The 13385-nt window shown below is 36.7% G+C and overlaps 1 protein-coding gene and 2 pseudogenes across 3 annotated transcripts; all 3 read left to right on the top strand.

Annotated features, from left to right (window-relative positions):
- Positions 1-1796: 1796 nt before the first annotated feature.
- LOC104769844 (F-box/LRR-repeat/kelch-repeat protein At1g09650 pseudogene) lies at positions 1797-3379 on the top strand (annotated as a pseudogene). The gene has a single exon (XR_015593284.1). The product of XR_015593284.1 is annotated as an F-box/LRR-repeat/kelch-repeat protein At1g09650 pseudogene (transcript).
- A 99-nt stretch (positions 3380-3478) lies between these two features.
- LOC147918530 (uncharacterized) lies at positions 3479-5727 on the top strand. Its single transcript, XM_087505639.1, has one exon. The coding sequence runs from the start codon at positions 3598-3600 to the stop codon at positions 5725-5727; it is 2130 nt and encodes a 709-aa protein (XP_087361765.1). The 5' UTR covers positions 3479-3597.
- A 246-nt stretch (positions 5728-5973) lies between these two features.
- LOC147918529 (uncharacterized) lies at positions 5974-7631 on the top strand (annotated as a pseudogene). Its single transcript, XR_015592238.1, has 4 exons — positions 5974-6287; positions 6332-6457; positions 6530-6629; positions 6727-7631. The product of XR_015592238.1 is annotated as an uncharacterized LOC147918529 (transcript).
- Positions 7632-13385: the final 5754 nt, after the last annotated feature.

The following is a 13385-nucleotide window of genomic DNA, read 5'->3' as shown; positions in this document are numbered from 1 at the left end:
TTATTCTTTTAAACTAAAATTTGCTCCTACTTTCTCCTTTTTCAGTTGGGAATCGGTAAGATTAATATGTTAACCCAAGAAAAATATTAATAAATGCATCTTCTTTTCCTAATACTATATTTTAAAATTTATTGTAGTATTTTTAGATTTTTTTTATTTAGTTTGTATTTTCATCTTTGAATTACTTAAGATTCATATATTTGTTGTAAGATTCATAGATTTATTTTGTTTTGATTTCTCAACCTTGATTGGTTGGTCATAAACCTTTTTTTTTTTGTAAACATAATTGTTACCATTATTCATTCAATCCCAAAGGGAGATAACGAGTAGAAGCTCATCAACCTAATGGATGGATAAAATAGGCTAATCAAACACAAACTTATAACAAACATAGATAGATAGATTGGAAAAACATAAATCGTTGTTGATAGATTCATATGAGCTCAAAGACTGTGACATCCTGATTTGAAGAAAAGGTATAAAAGAATTGATTTGGCCACATATGTCACCAAAATGCACTTATTTTTTTGGTCAAGAATCCTGAGAGAATTTTATGATTGGTGATCTTCCTGGAAGTGATTATCGGAACTGTGCGAGTGAGGACAAAACACAGGAAAATGTCATTTGTAGATTTGTAGGGTCGGTAAACAAGTTTTTAAAGCCTCTTAGACGTAACAAACCGGCCATCAAATATGGGTGGGTCCATGGGCCGAGAAAGATATAGGGCCCACTTAGGAAGGTGGGCCTATGGACTGAGAGTGGACATGGGCTCACTAAGCAAGGTGGCGGTTGAGGCGTTACAGAGACAGAGCTACATCATGGTGTGTCAAAGACACTTCCACAAATATATTGGGAAATTTAACATTAGTTACTATCAAAAGATTTTGTGACGTTAAATTTTTTTTTTTTTTTTCATTAGTTGTCGGAGCAAGCCATTTTGAGATAGCAAAAAAACGTGAACATTTTCTCTCTACACAGGAGGAGGACAGAGCCAAGATTCTTTCTATAGTGGAGAAGGTTGCAAACAAGGTTATCTTCCCTAGGGAAGAAGGTGGAGGAGGTTGGACGCAATGTTATCTCTCCAAGGGAGGAAGGCGGAGCCAAAGTTTTCTCTATGGTGGAGGAGGTTAGACGCAAGGTTCTCTCTATAAGGGATGAGGGCGGAGCTGAGGTTTTCTCCATGGTGGTCATAAATTATTGTGATGGTACATAACTGATTAGTATATTATGTAATATATTTTTTATTCAAAATATTTTTTGAGCCAATAATTTTTGTAATTAAAAAACTATGTAGAAGTGAAAGTAAAATAGTTGGCTTAATGTTTTCATATATAGGTGGTGATAAAGAATATATTAGTAACATAGAATATATTTAGGTTTTTAAAAATACACTTTTAATAGTACACATACATAAAATATTTGTAAATAGATATAAATCCGTGTATTATAACAAAAATAAAATTTATAAATAACTTACAAAAAAATTTAATATATTTTTGTTAAATTTAATTTAATTTATAAAACTTTAAATCCGCACATCGGGCAGGTCCTCATCTAGTATAAATATAAAAGTGAGTTAGAATAATTTTTTTCTAAAAAAATAGAGTTTAAAGACAAATATAGGGATAGATTAGAGATTCTTAAATAGTTAAATCATATTTGGGTTCAGACCTTTAAAAGAAAAATCAAAGCCCATAAGAGATAGATTTCCTATTGCTGATGGAATATTCCTAAAAGATTCTTCTTAATTAAAATTTTAGATTTAAGAGAAAGGAAAGGGTTTAATTCGTAATTATTGTTGTCTGATTACACATTTTTCTTCCTTTATAATTTATTTCTGTATAAATTATCTCTTCATTCATCAATGGAGACGACAAGACAAGGAATGTCGAGAAAACGTTGCTTGAGGATGGAATCGGTGCTGCAGCTGCCACACGAAGTAGTAGAGCGAATCCTAGAGAAACTTGCGGTGAAGTCTCTGCTGAGATTCAAGTCTGTATCAAAGCAATGGAGATCAACAATTGAGTCCCAATTCTTCCAAGGAAGAGACTTGACGCATCGTCAGCGATCAGGAGATCCAGATGTTCTCATGGTGTCCGAACGAGCCTACCAGCTGGGCACTGACACCCTAAGAACCCTGGTGTTGGGTTCATCCTCATCGGTCAAGATCCCTGCTCCTTGGGAGGAGACGGACAACAAACTCTCTAATTGTGTTTCCCATAATAGCTGTGACGGTCTCCTTTGTCTGTTTAATCCCTACAAAGCTTTTGTGGTCAACCCTGCCACTAGATGGTATCGGGCTCTTCCTCCATGTAACTTTCAACAACCCATTCATCAATCTCTCTTCAAGCTTGGGCACAGTTTCTCTAGGCTTGGATTCGGTAAAGACATATTCACGAACACATACAAGCCCGTTTGGCTATACAACTCTTTTGGATTAGGCCTAGAAAACGCTACCACATGCGAAGTTTTTGAGTTTACCACCAACGCTTGGAGGTATGTCACTCCATCTGCTCCTTATCGCGTTCTTGCTCCCGTTAAGCCCGTGTTTGTTGATGGGTCGCTTTATTGGTTAACCGACTGCAAAGAAACCAAAGTTGTATCTTTCAATCTTCATACCGAAGCTTTTCAAGTCATCTCTAATGCTCATTTTCTCAATTTCTCCAATCCTTACACGATTGTCATGTGCAACCTCGATAAACGCTTGTGTGTATCCGAGAGGATGTTCTACAACCAAGTGATATGGTCTTTCAGTTCAAGCTACAAGACATGGGACAAAATGTATTCCATAGACTTCGGTTTAACTGTTTTTTGGCATGATGGACGTGGTATCCCAAATTACCCAAGTTACGCTCTCATGCCACTAGCAATTCTGAAGAAGAAGTTGTTGTTTTATGATCCTAAGCTAGGACAACTATTTTTTACTCGTGATTCTGAAATCAAACGGGATGAAGTTGCTTTCTCGGCTAGATCCAGTGGACTTCCTGTTTGTTATTCACTACAAGAAAACAGTCGTTTTGCGACAGAACTTTGCGACGCCAGACGGTCCTCGCAATTTTGCGACAGATTTGCGAGTAACTTGCGCGAAAGACGACGAAAATTGCAAATCCCTCGCAAAATTTGCGAGGGAGAATCCGTCGCAAATTTGCGAGGGATTTACTATAGTTTTGCGAGTCTGTGAATCTTCCTCGCAAAACACACGCAACTCCCTCGCAAAATTTGCGACGGATTAGCGTTGAACTGTATTTGCGAGGGAGTTGCAAGGGATGAAGATGTCGGCAACCACGTTTTCTCCGGGTGTAACTGTTTAGTCGGTAAAACAGTGAATGCCTCGCAAGTCTCTTGCAAAAAAATAAATCTTTTTTATTTCCCTCGCAAATCCCTTGCAAATTTCCCTAGCAAATCCATAGCATATATTTTTAGTATGCCTATAAATAGCAAGTCCATCATCTATGGAAACCACAACACAAAACACTTACAACAAAAGCAATTATACTACCAAAAAAAAAAATTGAAAGAAAAAAAAAAACAAGAAAAAAGAAAAAAAAAAAGAAAGGCTACAAAAAAAAAACCTACAATTTTTTAAATTCTACAATAATGCTTGGAGGGGGGCAGCATGAGATATACACATGGCGACAGTGGATGTACAATCACAGAGATCCGGAGACCGGTGATGTGACGAAAGAGTTTTGTGACGGGTTGCGCGGTTTCATGTACCAGGCGACAAACCAAGACTTTGCTCGTGAAAACGGTACAATATTTTGTCCATGTCCTAAGTGTTTCAACATTAAATATTTGGAATTTAATCTAGTGAAGAAGCATCTTTACAATAGAGGATTTATGCCAAATTACTATGTATGGTTACGTCATGGAGAGAGTTGTGGCAGTAACGTTGGAAGTAGTAGTATGAATTATGCTATTGATCAACCTAGTAATTATGGGCATCAAGAATCTGATCAATTTGGTTTTTATGGGTATAATGAGGAAAATAGATTTCATGATATGGTTAATGATGCATTTCATGAAACTACTGCTGCATTTCCTGAGAATAATACGGAAGAACCCAATGTAGATGCACAACGTTTTTATGATATGTTAGATGCTGCGAATCAACCTATCTACGATGGATGTAGAGAAGGTCATTCTAAGTTATCATTGGCATCTAGGATGATGACAATTAAAGCTGATAATAACTTAAGTGAGATTTGCATGGATTCTTGGGCTGAACTCATTAAAGAGTATTTGCCAGCTGATAATGTATCGGCTGAGAACTACTACGAAATACAGAAGTTGGTTGCGAGTCTTGGATTACCATCTGAAATGATTGATGTGTGCGTTGACTATTGCATGATTTTTTGGAAAGATGATGCTAAGCTGCAGGAATGTCGGTTTTGCGGGAAGCCGAGATATCAGCCTACTCAAGGAAGGATGCGAGTGCCATATAAACGTATGTGGTACTTGCCTGTTGCTGATAGATTGAAACGCCTATACCAATCAAAACGGACTGCAGCGGCAATGAGATGGCATGCAGAACATTCTACTGAAGAAGGAGAAATTACACACCCATCTGATGCAAAGGCGTGGAAACATTTTCAATCGGTATATCCTGACTTTGCTCAAGAGTGTAGGAATGTTTATCTTGGGTTGTGTACAGATGGTTTTAGTCCATTTGGTATGTCAGGGAGGCAGTATTCTTTATGGCCTGTTATATTGACGCCATACAATCTTCCTCCAGATATGTGTATGCAAAGCGAATTTCTGTTCTTGAGTATTTTGGTACCAGGTCCAAAGCATCCAAAGCGAGCTCTAGATGTCTTCTTACAACCTCTGATTCATGAGCTGAAGCAATTGTGGTATGAAGGTGTGCAGACGTTCGATTCGTCGAGAAAACAGAATTTCAATATGCGGGCAGTGCTAATGTGGACGATTAGTGACTTCCCTGCGTACGGAATGTTATCTGGGTGGACAACACACGGAAGATTATCATGTCCTTATTGTATGGAACGTACGGAGGCATTTCAGTTAAAGCATGGGCGAAAACCTTGTTGGTTTGATTGTCATCGTCGGTTTCTTCCCTTGCATCATCCGTACCGGAAGAACAAGAAGTTGTTCAGAAAGAATAAAGTTGTTCGTGTTCCTCCACCAACTTATGTCTCTGGAAATGATTTATTTGAACAGATTGATTACTATGGCGCTCAAGAAACCTGTAAACGTGGGGGTAACTATCACACACCAGCAAACATGCCAGATGTATATGGAAGCGCTCACAATTGGCACAAGCAGAGTATTTTTTGGGAGCTTCCATATTGGAAAGATCTTCTATTGCGGCACAACCTTGACATGATGCACATCGAGAAAAACTTTTTCGAGAATTTTATCGTTACGCTTCTGAATGTGCAGGGTAAAACAAAAGATAGCAGGAGATCTAGGTTGGATTTGGCGGAAATATGCGCAAGGATCGAGTTACATCTTACTAGAGATGGGAAACTACCAGTACCCCAATTTCGATTGTCAACAGAGGCTAAGAAGGTGTTGTTCGAGTGGGTTAAATCTGAAATGAAGTTTCCAGATGGATTTGTATCTAAATTTTCGAGATGTGTAGAGCAAGGCCAAAAATTTTCTGGTATGAAGAGCCACGATTGTCATGTCTTCATGCAACGGCTACTACCGTTTGTATTTCTTGAGCTCTTGCCAAAACACGTTCATGAAGCTATTGCAGGTATATAAGTATATAAAGATATATATATATATATATATATATATATATATATATATATTTATATATTGATATATATACCTATATAATTAATTCACCCATGAATTTGTTATTCATTGGTTGTAGGTATTGGAGTTTTTTTCCGGGACTTATGCACTAGAACATTGACTAGTGATGGCATAGAGCAGTTACGAGCTAATATTCCAGTGTTAATTTGTAACTTGGAGAAAATCTTTCCCCCTGCTTTTTTTGATGTGATGGAACATCTTCCAATCCATCTACCACATGAAGCTGATCTTGGTGGGCCAGTGCAATTTCGCTGGATGTATCCTTTTGAGCGGTTTATGAAAGGTCTAAAAGGAAAGGCCAAAAATCTTGCCAGAGTTGAGGGGTCGATAGTCGCCGGGAGTTTAACAGAGGAAACATCTCACTTCACATCATACTACTTTAGCCCCACCGTGAGAACCAAAAAAACACGTACTCGACGATATGATGACGGAGGCGTTGCACCCACATATAACGTTCTTGATGTTCCAGATATCTTTGCTCAGATAGGAAGACTTGCTGGAAAGTTAAAGGAAGTTTGGTGGGAAGATCATAGCTATTGTCGAGCAGCTCACAATTACATCTTGAGGAATCAACTTCGCTAGGAAAGAAAACAGACCATTGCCACGGATCAGCAGCAGGCGCAGAGTGGAAGATTGATCAGGAGCCAGTAGATTATGTTCAACCTTTTGAGAGGTATTCTTGTTTAAAAACTAAAATTAATTTTATTTTATAAGATAATGAACTAACAAATCTCTATTTTTTTAGACTTTTTGAAATGCAGATTCGTGAAGCATATCCTAATTTAGAAGAATCTGACTATGAGGCTTACAAAGAGCGGGATTTTGCTAATTGGTTAAAATACTATGTAAGTATATGTATGAAATAAATTTAAATTAACTATATGTATTATAATTTTTAATTTAAATAAACTAATAGTCTAAATATCTTATTCATTTATATAGGTTCAGAATGGATGTGGAAATGAACCCTTGCCTCTTTGGTTGCATGAGCTTGTTCAAGAACCAAGAGCGAAGATCACTACTGCTCCGATGTACTTTACTCGCGGTTATACTTTTCATACGTACGCACACGGAAGTCGCAAAGCTACAGCAAATTATGGAATCTATGTACAAGCTGGTGATAGCGATTTCTATGGCGTTTTGCAATAAATATTAGAAGTTGATTATCCAGGGCTTCTGAATCTGAGATGCGTACTTTTCAAGTGTAACTGGTTCGATCCATCGGCCCGAGGTGTGCGAGTAAATAATTGGGGAGTTGTCGATGTGAATGCGAACAGATCGTACGCCAAATTTGATCCTTTCATCCTAGCATCACAAGCACAACAAGTGAGCTTTCTGCCCTATCCTCGTTTAAGACCAAGACGTGAAATGTGGTTATCAGTCATTAAAGTTAATCCTCGAGGCCGTATAATCGGGTTAGTTGATGATCACGTCGTGTTGCAACAAGAAAGAGTCGGTGAAGTTACCATTCCAAACATGTCAACGGAAGATATTATCCACACTGATCCACAAAACAGACAATTTGAAGATGTTGATGATGTTTCTGAAGAAGAGGGTGAATTAGACGAATTTGAAGAGTCCGATGACAGAGAAGATTCTGATGATGATGATGTTAATTCTAGTAGTTCAGAAAATGAATCTGATTGAGTAATTGTATTTTTTGTTGTTTTTGTTTTTCTTTTTGTTGTTTTTTTTTTAAAAAAAATTATTATATTGCGAGGGATTGGCTTTGGAATTGCGAGGGACCTATACCCTAAACGTTATTTGCGAGGGACTTGCGAGGAAGTGGTAAACGTTCTTGCAGATCCCTCGCAATTTGCGAGGGATGTGCGATATTTTCTAGCTAATCCCTCGCTAATCCCTCGCGGATCCCTTGCATTTTAATAAACTTGCCAATATTGTTTACTAATGATCATTAACCTTTTCAAACTAAAGGAATGCAATCCCAAACCAATATCAAGAGACAAGAAGCTTTTGATTGTTTATTGATATATGTTGTTTAATTAGGGTATAGGGTTGGTAAATGTTGTTTAGGGTATAGGGTTGATAAATGTTGTTTAGGGTATAGGGTTTATAAGATATATATAGTAAGGGATTTATTTAGAGCTTTTGATTGAGTAAATTTGAATGAGGATATGTGATTCCTTTTTCAAAATGTATGATATTAGTGAACATTCTAATGATGAAAATGTAAGTGTTTAGGGTATAGATTTGCAAGGGATTTACGAGGAATTTGCGACGATCACTAGCTAATTCCTCGCAAAATTGTAAAATATAGCCTCAAATATTGCGAGGGCTTTGCGACCAGTCCTAGCTAATCCCTCGCAAATTTGTAAAACCTAGATATACCCTCGCAAATTTTGCAAGGGATTTGCGACTGCCCCTAGCTATTCCCTCGCAATATCGTAAACCCTAGACATTAAGGTTTTGCGAGTGCTTTGCGAGGGACCCTAGCTATTCCCTCGCAATGTTTATTATTTGCGACTGATTTGCGAGGCGCCTCGGTAATCCCTCGCAATATTTGCTAGGGCTTTGCGAGGCTTTAAAAAGTTTATATATACAAGATCAATCGCGGTTTGAGCTTGCTCAAACCCAAAACACTCGCCGTCAAACCCTAATTTTCTCTCTGATCTTCAGTCAAACCCTAGTTCTATTCCAATCTTCTTCCGGTGTTCCAGTGTTCTTCTTCCGACAAGGTAAAACACAAATCTCATCTGATTTCTTCTTCTATGCTTTTCATTTGTTTTTATTTCGATTTTGTTTTTATCTCGTTTTGTTTTCTTTTGTTTTGTTTTGTTTTAAGATCTTGCATTTTGCTTTCGATCTTTCCTTTCGTTTTGGTTTTGATTTCGATCTTATTTGTAGATGTTTGGAGGCAACGATTACACAAGATTCCTGTCGGATCGAGGTTTAGCCTCTCCCACTGCTACTAATCCCTCTCCCACTGCTTCTAATCGTCGCGGTGCCTCCGGTTCTCACAACCCTTCGGGTTCTCACAATAGCCGCCGTCAATCCGTGCCTGCGACGCCTGCTTATAATACGCCTTCACCAATTCCTGCGGCGGATCCTGACATTTAAGCGTCTCAACCCGCGACTTCCTCGTCTACAGTCATGTCCCAACGTCTCAACAATCTGACTTTGGAGCAGTTACTCGATAGTCCTGGTCGAGCTGGTTTGACTAAACTAGATCCGCGACGACCTCCAGGAACTCTGTGGTAAGAATTTTTTTTTTAAGTTTTTAATTAATAATATAATTACGAATTGTATTTGCATGGATTCTGAAAGTTTTATTTGTTTTCAAGGTTTGAGCAAGACCCCTGTGTTGCTTCTACTGTTCGAAGCATCTTTGAAAGAGATTTCAAAGAGCCCCATGCCAATTGGACACAGACGCCAACTAGCGTGGTAGACCGTTGGTATGAAACATTTGCGGTAAGTGAATCTCTTTGTTCGCTATTTTACCATATGTTTTCTTTGCCTTAATTAAATATAGACTAATCCTTTCTTTTTTTGGAAGCAAATATACAATTGGGACCGTTGCATAAACGATAGAGTGAGGAAAGAGTTTGAAGACAAGTTGAAGGAAAGGATGTGTGATCAAGTGTCGAGGTGGAAGTTGAAGTGGAAGCTGAAAGGTGATGAGGCAAAGCCACGGTGGATTGATCCTCAAGTATGGGAGGGTCTTGTTCGGTATTGGCTTGATCCAAAATCAGAAACCAAGAGCATCAACAGTCGGAATGCTCGATATCATGATCCGGATGGCACCGGAATATACAAGCACCGTTCAGGCCAAACTTCGTTTAAAGCCCGTGCTCGAAAGCATGTAAGTTCCTTAAGTTTTTTTCTTTTTCTTAAGATTATGCCTTATGAACTCTTTTATTTGTTAACTAATCTATCTCTTTTTTTTTTTTTAGTCTGAGATCACTGGGGAGTTAACTCCGGATTTCCTACGAATCTTAGATGAAACTCATCGAAAACCGGATGGCTCATTTATGGATGGCAAGTCCGAGTCCCTGTTCAATGAGGTGTCGTCCAAGATTCAAGAGTTAGAATCTGAGCTTTGTACGGGGGAGAATGGAGAGAGTTCTGCTTCTGGTGGGGTGCCCATTCATATCAAAAACAAAATTTACACTGAGGTAAGTTACAAGTTTGTAGTTCTTTTTAAAAAAAAAACTCAATGGTTAATGATTTTGTGATATCTTAGTATTGTTTTGTATGTGATAACTTAGGATTGTTTTTGTATGTGATAACTTAGGATTGTTTTTGTATGTGATACTTTAGAATTGTTTAGTATGTGATAACTTAGGATTGTTTAGTTGGTGATAACTTGCAATTGTTTAGTATGTCTATTGTTTTCTTTTGTATGTGATGATTGTTTAGTATGTGATCCATTGTTTTCTTTTGTATGTTTGTAACTTGTCATTTGTTGTTTTGTCTTCAGGTTGCTCCGAGGAAGAAAAACAGAATTTTTGGGGTTGGTTCTCTGCAGTTTGAAGCGTCCTCTACCAGTAGCTGTCCACAACCTCTGTCACCAGCTAATGATCCGGTTCTCTTGGCTCAGAAGCTTGCTGCCGCTGAGGAGTGCATTCAAACCCAGGCGAGTCAAATCGAAGAAAGTAATCAAAGAATGCATAGCTATGATGCATACTTTGACTACCTCGCGGAAAAAGATCCTGAGTTTGCTGCCAAGTTTCGAAACCCGACCAACCAACAAGGGAGCAACCCAGAAGGCACCAACCAAGAAGGCACCAACGCAGAGGGCAACACAGGTGAAACGGGAGCAGCTGGTAGCCAAACTGGGACCAGAAACGTGACCTCTCTCTCTCAATCCTTTTAAAAACTCTGTTCTGATAACTTTGTTCTAATATCCCCATGAGGGAGAAAACTTAAACACAACTTTTGTACTTGCATGGATTATGTTTTATTTTAATTTTAATTTTCAATTCTGTTCTGTTTATTATTCTTCTTTTTGTAACATAAAAAAAAAAAAAAAAAAATCAAACATAAAAATGTAAAATTGGCAAAAGAAAATATAATTAAATATGAAGAATTGCTATAAATTTGCGAGTACCAACAGTACTAGGCAGATTCATATAATCGTGGCAAAGCTGTCGCAAAATTTGCGAGGGCTACATTGCGATGGAGTTGCTACGATTTTCGGTCCTCGCAAATTGCGTGACAGTTGCGACTTAAATGGTCTCTCGCAATTTGCGTGTGAGTTGCGAGGAATATGTCCCTCGCAAATTGCGAGGGATTTGCGAGGGAATTTGTTCCTCGCAAAATTTGCGAGGGAATTGCGATGTCCACTAATTTGCGAGACGCGTTTTGCGAGGAATAGTGGTCCCTCACAAATCCCTTGCAATTGTTGATTTGCGAGGGACTTGCGATGGATTCTTCCATCGCAAAACGACTGTTTTCTTGTAGTGATTTTCCTAGTTTAATCTCTATTTTATAGGTTTTGGTTAGTGACAATGCCATAATATGTAACATTTGCTTCTTCCATCAACTCTTTGTTTCTCCAAGTTTTGGAAACGCTCAAACCATCTTGCAACTTTAGCAACAACATTGATGGTGATTTCCTTATTTGATTGCTAATTTTTTTTTCAAATTTTTGCCTTGATATATAACTAGTTCTTTACTCAGCAACAATGTGGGTTCACATTTTAAACTGAGAATATATATTGAAATCATTACCTATCTTTACCAAGAACGCAACGTGAAAGAAGATGGGGTTTTGGGTTTGGCGTATGCTCGTATTTGTAGTAGTTCCACTCTGTTTCTGTCGTGTTGTTGAGCTCAATTTTTGATTTATGTTTACTTATGGTTAGGTTGCAAAGCAACGGCTAGAATAGGTTATATTACTCAAGCTGGGGAGAAGGATTTTCAAAATTTAAAATCTAGTAGAGTCTCTAGTAGAGTCTAGTAGAGTCTACTAGACTCAATAAGTGTGCTTTTATGATCATACAATGGCTTTGTTTATTCTTAACTTCATGTGCTAGCTAGTTTATTCTTAGTAATCCAGAAGTAGAATTCTCTAACTCGTTGCTTTTCTAATGCTTTCCTCCCTGCAGATCCAGAGTCTGAAATCGCACCCACATAGTTTCAGTATTACAATAAAGAACTTATACGTACATTGTCTTTTTCAGACCACGAAGCCTTTGATCATCCTGTGGCTTGTAAGACATTAAATGGGTTTTGGAAAATCATTGTTGTTTTCTTCTCTCTTTAAACTTCGTTTGCCGATCTATTATGTCTCATAGAGTTTTCTGTTGACTACCAAACAATTTGAAATGTAGAGATGGATTAGAGATGGCTTAAATCATATTTGGGTTTAGACCCTCAAAAGATTAAATCAAAGCCCATATTCCATAAGAACAGATAGATTTCCTATTGCTGATGGAATATTCCTAAAAAATTCTTCTTAATTAAAATTATAGATTTGAGAAAAACTAGATTTTAACCCGCGGTACACCGCGTGCATATAATTTTTATTATCATTTATATTTTATACTGTATTTATTTGTTAAATATTGGATATTTTATAAATAGAAAAATAACTAAATTTCTGACCGTTTCTGCAGCTAAATGTTTAAATTAAATTTTTAACCCACAATATACTTCATGACTATTTGTTTGTTATATTTTATATGTTTTGTTTAGTGTTTGAGATTCTATTTTGATTTTTAATTATTATAACAAAAAATAAGGATCTAAATACATAATAAGTCATTTATACGCTATGATTAAGTTACATTTTTCTTTATGATTTAATTATTTTACACAATCTTAGTTAAATCAACTTGATTTTATATGTCAAATATTCTGATATTAATAGTGTTGACAAATAATAAAATGAGGATTTAACCCGTGTTAGCACAAATTTAATAATATTTTATTAATTCCAACATGTCTTCTTTATAACTCATCTACTACAAAACCATATTATATAGTATTTTAAAGAACTTTGATTCATATTTATTTAAATATTATAATTAATATATACATAAACTTATAAAAATTTTAAAATATTACAGTTCTTTAAAGTTCTTTCTACGTTAAGAATCAAAGCTCACAAATTTTGGAAGACAAAATGAGAATCAAATTGTTGTTTTCTTTGTTTGCAAAGGATTCAGATATAGAATATCTTCAAAACACAATAGAAATTGTGATTAAATATATCATAGTCTCTGTTTCCATATTGGTTGCTGTAATTTTTTTAGTTAGAATATAATGTAAAATATTTAGGAAACAAAATCTGGAGTAATGATATTTTTGGAAACTTTTTAGGGATTAACTTTGCAAATAAGTACAAAGAAAAGGGTAGAACCCAAAATATACTTAAAAAATGTATATATAGATGAAAGCAGTTATTTCACTTCGAGATATTCCTATCCATATTAAGCCATGAGTTCATCTAATTTGTAAAATGAATATCTCTTTCATCCGAACTCGGATTAGGCTGATTTCACTTCGAGATATGCTCTAGATGCAGTAAGAATGTATCCCTAGCTAATGGTTGTTTGGTTGGAAGAGTTGATATTTCACTTCGTTCGTGTTGAGCAAGACTCAAAGGTTGTCTTGAATGGTTACAAAGATGTCAATTA

This window comes from Camelina sativa, chromosome 20, assembly GCF_030686135.1.
Source record: "Camelina sativa cultivar CO46 ecotype springtype chromosome 20, ASM3068613v1".
In the NCBI taxonomy this organism is placed as follows: Eukaryota; Viridiplantae; Streptophyta; class Magnoliopsida; order Brassicales; family Brassicaceae; genus Camelina; species Camelina sativa.
The sequence above is the reverse complement of the archived record's forward strand: the minus strand, read 5'-3'. Positions and strand labels throughout refer to the sequence as shown.